The 16,401-nt window shown below is 40.9% G+C and overlaps 1 protein-coding gene across 1 annotated transcript in view; it reads left to right on the forward strand.

Moving 5' to 3' along the window:
• Positions 1-16,401, forward strand: part of LOC137423031 (drebrin-like protein) — a 160,156-nt gene that overhangs the window by 58,052 nt on the left and 85,703 nt on the right. The window contains exons 4-6 of the mRNA XM_068109806.2: positions 3,624-3,698; positions 9,087-9,233; positions 15,781-15,858. Coding sequence (XP_067965907.2) covers positions 3,624-3,698; positions 9,087-9,233; positions 15,781-15,858 — 300 coding nt within the window. The remainder of the gene's footprint in view (positions 1-3,623; positions 3,699-9,086; positions 9,234-15,780; positions 15,859-16,401) is intronic.

Consider the following 16,401-nt stretch of genomic DNA (forward strand, 5'->3'; position numbering starts at 1 on the left):
CATCGGGGGTGTGTTCATTTATCAAGTTTCTTGTGGAGAGCTCGCCAAGTGGCTTAAGCATTCGAGCAAGCACTCCATTCAAAACCTTTGATAAGGAATGGCTGGCTTGTCAAGCATTAGCTTGCTGCTTGATAACTGAACACACCTTGGGTTTCCTCCCTTTCAGTTTCATGTTAAACAGCAGCAGCGATTGTTTCAAAAGGTAATCATACATATTTGTGGTTTATAATATTTTCCTTCTGGTAGGGGTGCTCTCACGAAAGCAGCATGATAAGCTGTTGATACATGTTAACATGGCGTTTTTTCAAGGAGGAAAAACTCCTTGTGGAGACAGGACATTATTAGTACATTGGTATTAATATTGTTTCGTAATAACATTACTATTATGCTATTATATTAAATATTGTTGTTACTTTTGGTATGAGACAAAAAACGCTAAGATAAAGCTATCTCAACACGGATATACACCTCAACACACAACTAACTCTTTGGCTGGGAAATCTCCCTTGGGGTGTCGTGGGGAGGGGATAAATCGCTACAACCTCCATATTGTGACCCCTAGTTTCCGTGTCAAGTTTGGTTTGGATTGGATAAGTAAAGACAAAATGTATCGCGGTCAAAAATCTTCAGACAGATATGCACCAAATTGCATATTTTTGTCATACAAACCTCAAAAGGTGTATGACAAATGTAAAAATGGTGAGGGACAGACGGGGGTGAAAACATGACCTCCATCCACCTTTGGTGGCGGAGTTAATGAGCTCAGGTGTAACAAATCGCCGTCAAAATCCCACACCAAGTTCATTGGCCTCCACCTGTGTTAAATTGTTGTGATTCTCATTATTACCTCCGCCACCAAAGGTGGATGGAGGTTATGTTTTAACCCCTGTCTGTTTGTCCGTTTGTCCATTTGTGAACAAGATATCTCAAAGAGTTGTGGACGGATTCGGACAAAATTGGCAGAGATGTAACCTGTGTGACAAGGATGAAATAATTAGATTTTGGTGAAGATCCGGATTCGGATCCGGCTACTAGAATGTTTAAGTGATTCTTCACTATATTGGGAGATAGGGCCAAAATCGATACATAGCAGGATATCTCAAAAGGTTGTTGACGGATTTGGATGAAACTTGGTGGAGATGTTGGGTGTGTGACGAGGACAAATATATTCGATTTTCATGAAGATCGGAATATGGATTCGGATTTTAAAAATATTTAATTTCTTAAGTGATTCGTCACCATTGGGAGATATGGCTAAAACCAACATGTGGCAGGATATCTCAAAAAGTTATGGATGGATTTGGACGAAACTTGTTGGGCATGTTGGGTGTGTGACAAGGAAGAATCTATTCAATTTTGGTGAAGATCCGGACTACTAGTAGAATTTATTATTTTATAGATCCAGCTAGTATAATTTTTTTAGTGATTCTTCACCATTGAGTGATATGGCCAAAAACAAGAGGTAGATCAGGGTATGAAAGACTGGACCTCTGGTGATTCCTGTGATTGATTTTGATTACATGTGATTCTGTATTGTGATTTTCTGGTCTAATTTGAGATACAAAACGTAAACTGTTCACCAGGTGGAGGTATGCTCTCTGCTGAGTTTTTACCTAGTTTTGCTTATCGCAAGAAAATCACTGAAACATTCAGCACCGTTATACCGCTGTGCTTTCATTCTGTGCCTTGGTGCACAGATGGTCGCCAATGGTTACTTTGCTGGGGAAAGCGCATGCATTCTCCTGCTTTCAGATTCTTGTTTCAGAATAAAATCAGTTGTTCCTGTCGGTTTTCTCTGCTGGGTCATGCATTTCACAGCAAAGACTCAACCATGATCACCAAGGAGCTTTCAAAAGACCTCTGGGAAAAAGTTGTGGAAAGGCACAGATCAGGGGATGGGTATAAAAATATTTCAAAGGCCTTGAATATCCCTTGAAGCATGGTCAAAACAATCATTAAGAAGTGTAAGGTATATGGTTCCAATGACCAAGCAAGGAGGAGACTGATCAGAGAGGCCACCAAGAGGCCAACGACAACTTTGGAAGAGCTACAGGCCTCCATGGCAAAGACTGGTCACTATGTGTATGTGACAACAATATCCCAAGCACTCCACAAGTCTGTCCTGTACGGTAGGGTGGGAAGAAGGAAGCCATTACTCAAAAAGCCCACCTTGAGTCCTGTTTGAGGTATGTAAAACTACTCTGGAGATTCAGAAGCCATGTGGCAAAAAGTTTTGTGGTTTTGTAAAACCAAGATGGAACCTTTTGGCCTAAATCTAAAACTTTACGTTTGGCGCAAACCCAACACAGCACATCACCAAAAGAACACCATCCCTACTGTGAAGCATGGTGGTGGGAGCATCATGTTATGGGGATGGTTCTCATCAGCAGGGCCTGGGGCACTTGTCAGGATAAAAGGGAAAATTAATGGAGCAAAATACAGAAAAATCTTAGAGGAAAACCTGCTGCCCTCTGCAAGAAAGCTGAAATTGGAACAGAAGTTCACCTTTCAGCATGCCAATGACCCAAAGCACACTGCCAAAGCTCCACTTGAGTTGGTAAGGAACAAAAAGGTGAATGTCCTTGAGTGGCCCAGTCAGAGCCCCAGCATAAATCCAATCGACGTGAGTCGACTCTATCGACTCGATCAACTCTATCTTTGCCTTAACTCTCCTTCTGGCATGACTTGAAGATTTCTGTCCATCAATGCTCCCCATGCAACTTGACTGAGGTTGAACAGTTGTGTGCAGAAGAATTGGCAAACATTGCCCAATCAAGGTGTACACAGTTGGTAGATGCCTATCCCAACAGACTCACAGCTGTAATTGCTGTCAAAGGTGCTTCCACCAAGTATTATCTTGGGGGTGGGGGGGAGGGGGTGGAGGATAAGTTTAACACGAATCCAACCAAGATAATCTAGTTTTGTATTTTTAATTAATTTTCTGAAATTTGCAGAATTTGTTTTTCACCTGGAAGTTGTGGGTTACGATGTGTAAATAAAGGTGGAAAAAAAGTGTGATTCAATGCAATTTAATTCCAGGCTATAAGGCAACAAAAGGTGAAAATTTTAAAGGGGTTGTAGACTTTCTCTAAGCACTGTATATAATTGAGGAATTCACTAATTTGCATGAATTTCTGCTTTATAATGCTGTATTTTTTTATTTTTCGATGAAAGTTGAGATAGGCTATATATAATATATGTATAGATTCTAGTTTTTTGACTTGTGTAGTTTATTTTTCACGAAACTGGAATTTTGTTGTTTTAAATCAAAAGCAAAAAAATGCAAAGCCTTCAGCCTAAATGATGCTTTGCAGCTCGCCTCCATCTTTGGTAAGTGATATCTCTACATCACCACATTGGAATGCACTGCTGATTGAGTGCTTAGTAATGTACTTAAATCTTGCTTACTTCAACATTTTAGACACTTTTTGCGGTTAAAACTATCCTGATTCGACTTACCGTGGCACTGCTAATGACAACAGGACCAATGGCGATTGTTCTCTGAAGGTTGTTGTCATTGTAGCCCCTGTAGGAGATGAAGTACTTAATATAAATGTTATTTTAGTTAGTCTTGAGGAATGCAGGGTATTTATTCATGTGGCATGTTCTCTGTCTTTTTGCAGTCTGCAGAGGGTGTGAACGACATTCAAAAAGGGAAGTGTGCAAATCACCTCTCAGCCATTGCCTGCTTTTTCAAGGTTATTACCTGGGTTCCTCCTGTTGCATCCACTTTTGAATAATGACGTTCAACATTCCTATAGTTAGCTTTTACTCTATCAGTAACTTTGCCTTAACTCTCCCTGACTTCTTTATTAATTCCTCTGATTATAAATGCCGTCATTGTGATGCGAGTGTTGCAGATGTTACCCGAGGACATTTATGTGTCATTATGCTTCCATCATAATACAAGTCGAGGAGTCTTTCTGTTTCTGTTTTTCTGCCATTGTTTGTATGTTTGACTTCTATGCATTTATGACCCACTCATTTATGAACCACAATTCATGCAAAGAGGCTTTTGAGATTGGTGGGTTATGTCCTCCGGCACGAAGAAGAAGCAGCAAATAGCGTTATTATTTGGAAGCCATCAGAAAGGAGAGTTGGTTGGCCAAACCTGACTTTGATTAATATTGTCTGCAACGACACTGGGTTGTATGCGGACAAACTGAAATCCACCGCAGCTGATAGAGCTGTTTGGGCAAATCTGACAAAGTAACTTTGTTCTTTGTCGCTCTGGTTTGTTTTTGGTGTTTTGTTTGTGATTGTCTGATCAACATTATGGATAAACAAGTAGCATGAACCACTGGACGGAATAAGTTGTATATTGGTGACTGTGTTCAGGGTTGTGTGTGGGTAGGTTTTAAGTAATAGAACAATTCATTGTCCTGAGGATTCAGGGTTGAGTGAGAACCCCCTTCTCTCTATATAAATATGTATGGCATAGAGCAGCTCACGATGAGAGAGGGTATTACAAGTCATACTTACATACGCTGATTCTGGGGGGATTAACTCGTCTATAAGGACGAGTTCTTCACTGTTAATACGAATAAATATATATAAAAACAAGTCAGGAGACGATGATGGTTCACGAGCGAGCGGTATTCAATGACAAAGGACGGACTATAACCGAAACAGGCCCGGACAGGCCAGGCCCGGAAATGTCAAAACGAAGGTTACTGACCTTGAAATGAGATAGGAAATAATGTATAATCAGTTATGAGGTTAGTTAGCTACACAATACCGAAAATTCGGTGAAAAATCAAATGAAAAAAAAAAAAATGAAAAAAATGAAAAATGAAAAATCGAGCTCTGTGTGGCTAGACACATGACATTGGCCTAACCAAATATCGAAACCCCTGTCAGATTCCTCCAAACCCCTCAGAAGATGTAGCTTGAAATTGATTACCCCATAAAAAGACATCTTTTTTGGGCGTGGCTCCGCCCACAATGGGCGATTTACGCCCACTCTAGGTAGGACACAACTAGATCATGATACCAACCTCCCACCCACGTTTCATCAAGATCGGATGATATCATCGGGTAGTTATGCTGCGGACAGACACACACACAGACACACACACAGACACACACACAGACGCACACACATGACAAATATAGTGGTCACTTGATAACTCATGAACCAATTAATTTTATTCCTTTTACCAAGCTGGGCATACTTTTTCCTTTGTGTTCACATAGTAAGTGCATAGGCTCTGTCTGTGTGCACTTGCGGTCAATGCAGTAAGAGTCAGTTGATCAATTGTGCTTGTGGTAAGAGTGAGTCGATCAATTGTGATGTTTATGACTACAGCAACATTTAGCCATTCATTGCACATTGAGAAGTGAGTGTGATTGTATAATTCACAATTGTGATGATGTGGTAATACAACCATACTGCTTCGAATCAGGACCAGTGTTAAGGGGGCAAGGGACAACATTGTGAACTCTGGCAATATTGAGGATGATTCCTATAGGCTAATGAATGCAAATTATTGGTAAATGGGTGAGTTTCCTTGTGATGAGATGATGATTATATTTAGTGCGTTTTCCATGGTAACACAGTGGTGCCGGCCTCCCCCTGGCTCCTTCATGGAGCAAGCAAACGGGCAGTACAGTTGAGAAATCAGACTATGTCAGCTTCTGTTCATTATCAAACCAGAATGAAGGCAAAAAAATGTCTTGTCAGTTTATAAATTTAACTGGCCAACTCGAGAGTCAAGATAAATAAATGGAGCCAAGAACATTCCAAAGTTTGTCACAAGTTAGAAATTCCTGATCTTTCCCATCAGACAACAGTTTATTTTATGAGCAATTTATGTGAATTAGATTTTTAAATGTTAAATGAGGGACTTGGAATTTTACAGCATAACGTTTGCAGATATTTGCAGAATGGATACAATCGACATGGAATATAACTTAGCATTGGCTAAGTTATATTATAGTTATATTATTACATAATATAACTTAGAATATAACATAAAATGGCCTCAAAACGATCATTCATTCATTGGCACAAGGGCCTGCATGGGACCCTAAATGTTGTCAGGTTATATTGCTCAATTAAGCTAGTTGCCACTGTATTTCTCAAACGAATGAGCCATCTGCATTTTTTTTTGTGATCAAATAATGCTCATCGAGGAGCTTGTGCATGAATTGCATACAATAAATAGACATGAAGAGTTGTGTACCTTATAAGGACATTGGCAAAATCAACATGGTATACAGTATAGGAATGGAATCAAATATACTGAGCAATACGATTGTAATTCTTGATATGCATGTTTATTACCTCTGTCACCAAAGGTGGATGGAGGTTGTTTTGACCCTTGTCTGTCTGTCCGTTTGTGAACAAGATATCTCAAAAAGTTGTGGACAGATTTGGACGAAATGTGGCAGAGATGTAGCGTATGTGACAAGGACGAAATGATTACATTTTGGTGAAGATCCGGATCCACCCTCAGGAGAGGTGATTTTGGTGAATATCCACCCTCAGGAGAGCCAGGAAACAATATCTCTCCGTTCTCAAGACCGAACTCTCTTATCTGTCTCCCTCTTACAAATCCTGGTGGCATCTGGTCAAATCTGTTTCTGGTATTTGTTCCCCTTCCATCCCCTCCCTCACCTCAAACGGCTACACAGCTGACTCCGCACGTGAAAAAGCTGAATGCCTCAACTCTGTGTTTGCTTCTAAATCTTGTGTCCCAAACCCATCCCTCTCTGTACCCACCATACCCAGTCGTACCCAGCTGCTCCTGGACTCTGTGTCCTTTCCTCCTGACAAGGTGGAAAAGTTTCTGTCAACCCTTGACTCTGATTCTGCAACTGGACCTGACAGCATCAGCCCACAGGTCCTAAAATCCTGTTCTTCTGCTCTTTCACTCCCTCTCTCTGTTCTCTTCACCCTCTCTTTTGCTCAAGATTCATCTGCCATCTGCTTGGAAATCGGCCAACATCACCGCTTTGCACAAAAAAGGTGCAAAAACAGATCCTAGCAACTACAGACCAATCAGCCTTCTCCCAATTATCAGCAAAGTCATGGAATCCATCATTGCTTCAGATATGAAATCTTTCCTCTTCTCCAATGGCTTGATCTCTGATCATCAATTTGGTTTCAGACCTGGTCACTCCACTCTGGACATGCTGCTTCTGCTTTCTCAACAATGGATGGAGGTCTTCAATGCCAAACAGGAAATTAGAGCTGTCTCCCTTGACATATCACGTGCCTTCGATACGGTCTGGCACCCCGCTCTGCTCACCAAACTCTCCTCCTTTGGTATCCATGGAAATCTCCACTTATACCAAGTGGAAATCTCCACTTTTAACAAACCCATCTCCTCTTCCTGTTCAGGCTGGAGTTCCCCAAGGCAGTGTTCTGGGCCCTGTGCTTTTTCTGGTCTTCATCAATGATCTCTCTGACTCTCTTGAAAATCCTCTCTATCTCTTTGCTGATGACTCTACTCTCTGTCGCTCCATTCCTCATCCCTCAGATCGGCAGTCTGCAGCCTCCTCACTCTCTGCAGACCTGGACAAAATCACAGCCTGGGCAAACAAGTGGAACATGTCTTTCAATCCTGACAAATCTCACACTCTTACGATGTCTCTCCGAAAAGACCGACTGGACAACCCTCCCATCCACTTTCTGAATAATCCTCTCCAAGAAGTTCTGTCACTCAAGCTTTTGGGTCTCACTATCTGCCATGATCTTTCCTGGGAAAACCACATTTCAAATCTGGCCTCCAAAGCCAGTCGCCGACTGGGCATCCTCCGTCGTGCGAAGTCCTTCCTTGGCACACCTGAGCTCCTCACCACATACAAGGCTTTCATCCGCAGCTCAATGGAATACTGCTCTCCCCTCTGGGCTGGTGCTCCTGCCTCACACCTAGCTCGTCTTCACGCTGTTGAAACCAAAGCGTTCAGAATCATTGGAATCTCCCACGATGAAGCTAACTCCAAGGGCCTTTCACTCACTCAACGCAGGCAGGTGGGTGGTCTTTCCGTCTTCTACCGACTCCTCTCTGGCCTTGCCCCCCCCCACCCCCCCAGCTCTCTCTGGGCTCTGTCCCCCAAATATTTCTACAGGTCGCACAAGATCTGCCTGCAACCCTCTTATGGTTAAACTGCCAAAATCAAAACTCTCTGCTCACCTTCACTTCTTCATTCCTCTTTTCTCTCGCCTCTGGAACAAACTCCCTCACTCTCTTCAATCCCACTCCACCCTCCAGGCCTTTGAAACAGCTGTTCACCACCATCTCTTATCTTCCTCCATCCAAAACCTTGATCTTTTCTACCCCCGCTAATTTCACCCCAAATCACTTTTTTGAATTTCCAACTTCTGTCCTGGAAGTCCTTGGTGTCCTTGTGTTTTATACTTCTCCCACCCCCCCCCCCCTTTCCCACGCCTCCTCCCCCAAGCCCTCTCCCTCCCACACATCTCCCTGCTCTCAAATGGTTTGTGTGCTTCCCCTTCTCTCCCCATCTTGTCTTCCGCTCCCTCTTTTTATATATTTTGTTTGTCTGGTTGATTTGTTTGTGAAATAAATGTTAGCTCTTTCACAAGCCTCGATTCAGTATACAAAAAAAAAAAAAAAAATCGGATCCGGCTACTATAATTTTTTAATCGATTCTTCACCAAGGCCAAAATGATATAAAGCACGATATCTCCATAAGTTATGGACGGATTCGGACGAAACTTGGTGGACAGGTCGGGTAGGTGATAAGGGCGAATTGATGCAATTTTGGTGAAGATCTGAATATGGATTCTGATATGAGAATTATTTAATTTTTTTACGTGATTCTTCACCATTGGGATATTGGGACAAAAACTATACATAGCAGGATATCCTTAAAAGTTATGGATGGATGATTTAAATTAAATGTGATTCTGTATTGTGATTTTCCGGTCTACTTTGGAATACAAAACGCAAACTGTTCACCTGGTGGAGGCTCTGCATAAGGTACACAACCCTGCGTATGCTCTCTACTGAGTGTCGTTCTAGTTTTAAATGGAGATATCTGTTGTCTTTGTTGAAGTTTGTTGAGTCTAGGAAAAAGCTTCATTGATTGATGATGCGTACCTTGTTACCCCACAGGGAGCTCATGTCACCATTAATGCTCGATCAGAGGATGACGTGGAACCTGATCTAATCTTGCAGAAAGTGGAAAAAGCATCCGGGGTCACATACAGCATTCCCAAGGAGAATTTGACTTGTGTCGACGATTCTCCACAGAAGCCAGTGGTACATGTCACAAAGTCTGGAGTCTTTTAGACCTTTGGCATTATTTTATTCACTTCCTCATTATTTTACTTTTTCCTCTTCAAGTCTTGTCTTATGTAAGAACAAATTAAATGTTTGAGACATTAAAATGAAAGACTTATCCATGGTATAACAAAATGTGTTGTAAAGATGGGATCCGTTTAGAGTTGCTTCCATGAGTTATATAAAGTACCGTGAAATGGGGTGAATAGTGACAGCAAGGTGAATAGGGACACAAACTGAAAAAAAGTTCGGAAACTTTTTTCACTGAAAATTGATAACCATACTGATTTGTTGATATTTGGGTTGAAAGTGTTCTCTTGTTTTTTTTAAAAGCAACTTATAGTCCCGATTAACCCCATATATGGGTTAAATAGGAATAAATAGGATTTTTATGGCTGTCCCTATTCACCCCGTTTTACGGGTGAATAGGGACAGTCACTAATACAAAAAAAGAATAATCAAGAAATAGGGACAGTTTGGAGAAACTTTTTATCCCCTATTTTTTTTCATTGGCACCGTGGTTTATATTATGGGTGCATTTATGTGCATCCATCTGAGCTATCAATTTAGCAATAAGTTGGAAACTCAGGATTGTTTCTTGATTATTTATTTTTTTGTATTAGTGACTGTCCCTATTAACCCGTAAAACGGGGTGAATAGGGACAGCCATAAAAATCCTATTTATTCCTATTTAACCCATATATGGGGTTAATAGGGACTATAAGTTGCTTTTTAAAAAATCAAGAGAACACTTTCAACCCAAATATCAACAAATCAGTATGGTTATCAATTTTCAGCGAAAAATGTTTCCGAACTTTTTTTCAGTTTGTCCCTATTCACCTTGCTGTCCCTATTCACCTTGCTGTCCCTATTCACCCCATTTCACGGTAGTTATGTTATTGTGCCTGCACATGTGACCCATGATGTGTTCTGTTCATGATCAACTTTTAATTGCCATGCCTGGTCAACGACACACGTAAAGTTTCGAGTCAATTGATTTGGTGGTTTGGGAGACGGTTTTTTTTTTTTTATAGGTTTTACATCAAATACAATATGGCTGCCAAACCATGTGACGTATGATGTCATAAATTTAATATTTCAATACAAATGGGTCATAGATCATGTGCATGCAATTTCAGATTTTTAGGATAAGGCATTCAATTAAAACATTTATGACTGGTATACCACCATCGATGATCTTATCATTATCATGCTTTTATTCCCCATTGGGAGTACTTGACAATGCGCCGTTTCAAATTTTTCCATTTAGCGGTTTCCAAGAAATATATATTTTTAATTATTTGCGTTTAATCCAAGATGGCTGCCATACGACATAACATATGAGGTCACAATTGTCATAAAAACATTCTACATGGGTGTCGCTCTTATCCTGAAAATTGTCTCAGACATGTGGTTGCTGATAAATACGAGGTCTAGCCCTTACGGACGGACAGACAGACAGACAACCTGAAAACATAATGCCTACGGCCACCTTTGGGCGTGGAGGCATAAAAATGGCTGAAAAAATACCTGAGATGTATTGGGTAGAGACTTGAATGGGCATGTTGGGGGAAAAGCAGATGGTTTTGAAGGGGTGCACAGAGGTTGTATTTATGGAGAAATAAACGTGGTGGGTCAATATACATTAAAAATGGATGAAGCTACGGATATGTGCATACTCGATTATTGTTTTGAAAACACTTTAGTGCATTTAGTAACTTGTGAGTGGTGGATCAAACAGTCAGATTGATGTCTTGCTTGCACCCAAAGCCCAGAAGATAGTAGTAGTTCATGTTAGTCGTTCCTGGGGAGAGGAGCCTGACTCGACACAAGTTAGTTGTTGTTTCAATAAAAAATAGAAAATAAAAGATACAGTAATTTCTCATGCAAAAGAAGATTACTCCTTTTGCATCCTCAGATACATAGGCTGCCGAAGCAGTTTCCTAGGCTCGGGGGCACAATCCTGGATGGGTCGCCACTCTGACGCAGGATACTCGAATGGCTCGTTCTTCCCAGAAAGCTGTTACTCATTTTGCCGACCTTGGAAGGATGGCAGGCTGAGTCAACCGATCTGGTGTTGATGAACAGCATGACAGGGACTCAAACTCAAGACACTAATATCTTAAGCCTGCCCCATTAGCCGTTAAGCCAACACCAGGCTTATTTCTAATATAATTGATTAATTATTGGGGAGAATTTGGACATTACTGTGGAGTTAGTACGAGTAAACGGAAATACGAAAGAGACTTTGTGGTGGAATACAAGTGTGCAAGAAGCAATGGCAAAGAATAAGTTTGTGTATATAAAGAGTGATATTCAAGAGTATGTATAACATAATAGTGCTAAGAGAGAAGTATAAACATATGGGCAATACCCCTCGTGCTCACCTGGTGGAATAACAGTATACTGCACCGACTAAGGGTATTTTAAACCAATTTCAATGGTTGCTAGAAGACAGGGTATCATGTAGAATCATACTAACATAATCATAAGACGTTAAACAAACAAACAAAAAAATACCTATTTTGGGGGACAACCCGCACCCCCTCCCCCAACCTCATATGCCTACTCAGGCCCCAATTTTTCTAATGCCTTGAACAAACATTGATACATCATGGGTGGTGAAGGTTGTGGTCAAGTTTCATCGAAATTGCGTGTGTAGTTTCCTAGAAGAAAGCAAATATCTCTTTTGGTGGGTCAAACTTCGACCCACTGACTCCCCATAGACACCCCTTAGACTTCGATTTTCTTGGTGCCATGAACAAACTTCGGTGCATCACGGGTCATGAAAGTTGTGGTCAAGTTTCATCGAAATAGTGTGTGTAGTTTCAGAGGAAAAAGCAAATTCCTATTTTGAGGGTCAAACCTGGATCCACTTTGACCCCCGGTAGACCACCTTAGACTCCGAGTTTCTTTAATGCCATAAACAAACTTTAGTCACAACACAACAAATATCATTTGTGCCAAGTTTGGTCACCATCCCTTCAGCGGTTTCGGAGAAGAAGTTGCAAGTGTTTTCTGACTGTGTTTTAGACGGACGACGCGCCAACGCATAAGCTCCCCTGAACTTCGTTCCATGTTAGTTAAAAAAACCAGGAAGGAAGAGTTTGAAGAATGGGGTAAGCATCGAGATATACCTGATAGAGAAGGAATGTATATGGTTTTCAGGATAGGAAGACAGATGATAAAGGATAGGCAGGATGTAGGAGGTGTAGAGTGTTTGAAAAGGGGATATGGAAAAAGTTTTATTTAGGAAATAGGAATTCTAATATGAATGGAAAAACTCTTTTCAGAGGTTACTGATTGAAGAAATTGAGTTTGATGGAATTGTTTCATCCAGCAAAATAGAAGTGGCAGAAAAGAAGATGACAGGCGAGGGAATTAGAATTGCAATGAAGAATACGAAGAGAGGTAAATCACCTGTTCCAACTGGAATTGTTTTTGAGATGATTGAAGCATCAGGTGAACTGGGAGTAAAATGGTTAACTAAATATTGTAGAATGACATGGAATTGTGGACAGATTCCTGAAAATTCATTTAGTAGCATTACTCTACCTATCTATAAGATGAAGTTGGACATCAGTGGGGGGGAGTATATATGGCTGTAAATACTATTAAAGGAGTAAATGGAATGAGATAGAAGGTGTCCAAACAAATAAGTATGTGCTTGGGCAGTTAAAGCAAATGTGCATTTAGCCGATTTAAGGCCAGCCCTATTGTACGGTCGTGAAACTTGGGTCATGAGGATGGAAATTAAATAATAGAGATGAGAATGTTGACATGGATGTGTGGTACAGTAGGACCCCGGCATTCGTGGGAATATGTTGCTGAAAACTAGTGTAAATCTGCGAATGGTGGGGCATCTTACTATAATTCACCAAATGTCCGTACGTCTGTCTGTCCGTTTGAAGGTACCGCAAAAACGGCTGAACCGATCGCAACGATATTTTGGGTGGGTAATCCGAGGACCCCCTGGAGTAAAATAGGCTGTATTGTTTTTCCAAGTTTTCCAATTTTCCAGTTTTTCTAAACATGATGGAATAATATTTACCAATATGAACAGTGATGTGGCTTTTGTTGAAATTCTACGTACCAGGAGAGAGTAGATCGAATCCTGACGAACTCTTCCTATATAAACGTGTGGCTCCGAAGTAACACGGCAGCGTATGCAAAGCAACTGAGAAACAGGTGTAGCGGCCGCTTCCGTGTTAGATTCGGCACGCACTCTTCACACATAACCGTGCGACTGAGAAAGATGTGTGGCGGCCGCTTCCGTTTTGCAGAATTCAATCTTTTTTCAAAATGGGCGCCATGTACTGTTTAGATTTTGATGATTTGCGTGCGATGTGATTCAACGGATGTTTATATGAATCATTTAAAATAAAAAAGTCTTCAATTTCTGATATTTTGCCTTTTCATTTGGGCTTCCCAATTGAAGCCCCGCCCATAGGGTGGGTACCGTTGCTAGTTGTTTCAATGGGAAAAATGGGGATAGGTTCATGGAGGTTCGTGATTCATGTGGTTAAAAAAAAATTTTAGTTTTTAAGAACACGAATGCACATAATTTTAGTTTCATTAAAAGTAAATTATAGTTTCATTACAAATACAAATAACAACAATAGGTACTTTAAACAATTTTTATTTACTTTTGATGTGATGATGCTGATAAATCAACTGTGCAAGTTGAACGGGGAAAGTTGTAGGTGCCTCATGATCTTCTGCTAAGGGACACTTCTCTGTGAGCTTAACATCGTGGTGGTTGTACCAGGAAGTGGAGGTTGTGCCACTTCCTAAACTGGTCAAACCATCCCCTGCTTGCTTCGACGAGACTGGGGCCACTTGTACACGCATCACTCGTGTTAGCAGCCCCACCTGCGCTAACCAGATGATCATACATGCGCTTTGCTTTTTCATGAATAGTTGGCCCACTTAAAGGCACAATTTTCTGTGCATTCTCCTTGAGCCATACATCCAATGTCTTCTTCATTTTTTCGATTATAGACGTCATTGACCTGCCTAACGACTTTGGCATTGGCTGCTGCGCTATCCACGACACTTTCCGGAATCACACTCACGTTTTTATGCCTCTGCTGCAGAAGTTGCCGGAGGCATTGTGTTGTCCAGCTGTCAGTCCTCCATCCGTCTGTGATGGGTTCTCATTTCTGTGATAACGTGAGAATGACTGAAGGGATCTAAGTCAAAGTTGGCACAGGCATGTAAAGATGATGAACTGATTAGATTTTGGGGTAAAGAGGTCAAAAGTCAGAGGTCATGTTAAGTAAAAATTATGTTACTGGGCCAACTTGTGAACCAGTGATGGTATTTTTAACAAACTTGGTGTAAGTATAAATGATGCAAAGATGAACTGATTGGATTTTGGCATCAAGAGGTCAGAGGTCATGTCAGGTCAAAATGTGATACCTTTAGAACAGCTGAAGGGATTTAAATCAAACTTAGTGCAAGTATGTATCATGATGTAAAGATAAATGGATTACATTATGGGGTCAAGAGGTCAAAGGTCATGTTAAGTAAAAAATCTGTTACTGTGCTCATTTCTGAACTAGTGATGGGTTTTTGACCAAACTTGGAACAAGTATATACTATGATTAAAAGATGAACTGATTATATTTTGGCATCAAAGGTCATGCCAGGTAAAAATGTGATACTTGAGAACAGCTGAAGGGATTTAAATCAAACTCAGTACAAGTATGTATAATGATGTAATAATGTGGGCGGAGGCATATTTGTCGACGTTGCAATGTCGAAGGGTGCCGTTCTAGTTATTTATGTCGATTGTGGACTTGTTCATACCATAATGTCTGCCCACAGAGGTCACACTCTCACCCCTTTGTAGTCCGTCAAGCAGCTCCACTTTCTTGCTCAAGTTCATCACTTTTTTCTGCATCTTGGGAGCAGACACATGTCATGCACTGCTCATACACTTAGGTCCCATGATTGACGTGAAACAATGAGCTCAAAAGTTCACGATCATCAGGAATCGTAGCACTTCAAGGCCGCGGTACAATAATAAAGAGTTATACCCAGGGCATTCTGCACAGACAAATCTTTGCAGGGGGTTGTGGGTAGATTGTGGAGGGGTGAGTAGTGTGGCCATTGTTTGTGGGGGGATTGTGGCGGGGAATGGTTTGTAGCCGTAAAAACCACGAATAGCCACAACACAGGGGCCACAAATGCAGAAGCGCGTCACATTTTATAAACCACAAATAGCTGGGTTCTGCGAATCCTTAAACTTCGGGGTTCTACGGTATTTCATTGAATGATAAATGGCTGAGTGAAGATCTCAGAAATGTGATAAAAAGTTTGGTGTTGACAAAGAGAAAACTAGATGGTTTGGCCATGTTTTAAATTTATCTTTTGTTTTCAGAGAGTAAAGTTATCTTGCTGCTACTCTATCTATTGCAGCCATCCATATCCATATCTTCAATCTCTATTACCTTTGCATTTTTTCTCTTCCATGTGAGAACTTGAGGTGGTATATTTGCATAAACCTCCCTCCATTCCGCAGGGCTCTGTTTACCAGAAAACGAATGCAGCGATGGAGATAAAAAAGATCAACAAAGGCAGTTTCTGGGCAGAGACTGAGGTACCTGCTGCAATCGAATGGTCCAAGTACACCACATAGATGCTTTTATCAAAGGAATTGTGTTTAAAGCTCTTCCATCATTTGAAAGTATGCACAGTAATTGAAAAAAAATTGGCTGGACTCGTCATTGCTTCACATTGGTGTAATAAACACACGGCTGCGATAAATGATAAAACATTTCCATATTTGTTCTTAAACGATTTGGCTATGTTTCACTGGCATTTTGATGTCATTAAGGGGAGCCATTCTTAAAACTTGCTTCATTTCGGCCTTCGTTGATTATGACCAGACTGGTACTGCTACACAATGGAGCATTGTTATCCATGCCGGTAATTCAAGGAGCTTGGGCTTTGGATCATGGTTTTGCTTTTCAGATGTTTGCTGGTGATAGTGGGTTTCTAAGGGAACGCCATCCAATGTAATGTTGTAGTTGGCCATGTGCGGAAGCAAAGCTTGTATCTGCAATGTCGTGTTTTGTATAATTTGTAACATGTCCCCTTTCTATCTTTGAAAGCACTCCACCCTCCCTCTGAAATATTTAAA

Source organism: Myxine glutinosa, chromosome 3, assembly GCF_964187855.1.
Source record: "Myxine glutinosa chromosome 3, kmMyxGlut1.1, whole genome shotgun sequence".
In the NCBI taxonomy this organism is placed as follows: Eukaryota; Metazoa; Chordata; class Myxini; order Myxiniformes; family Myxinidae; genus Myxine; species Myxine glutinosa.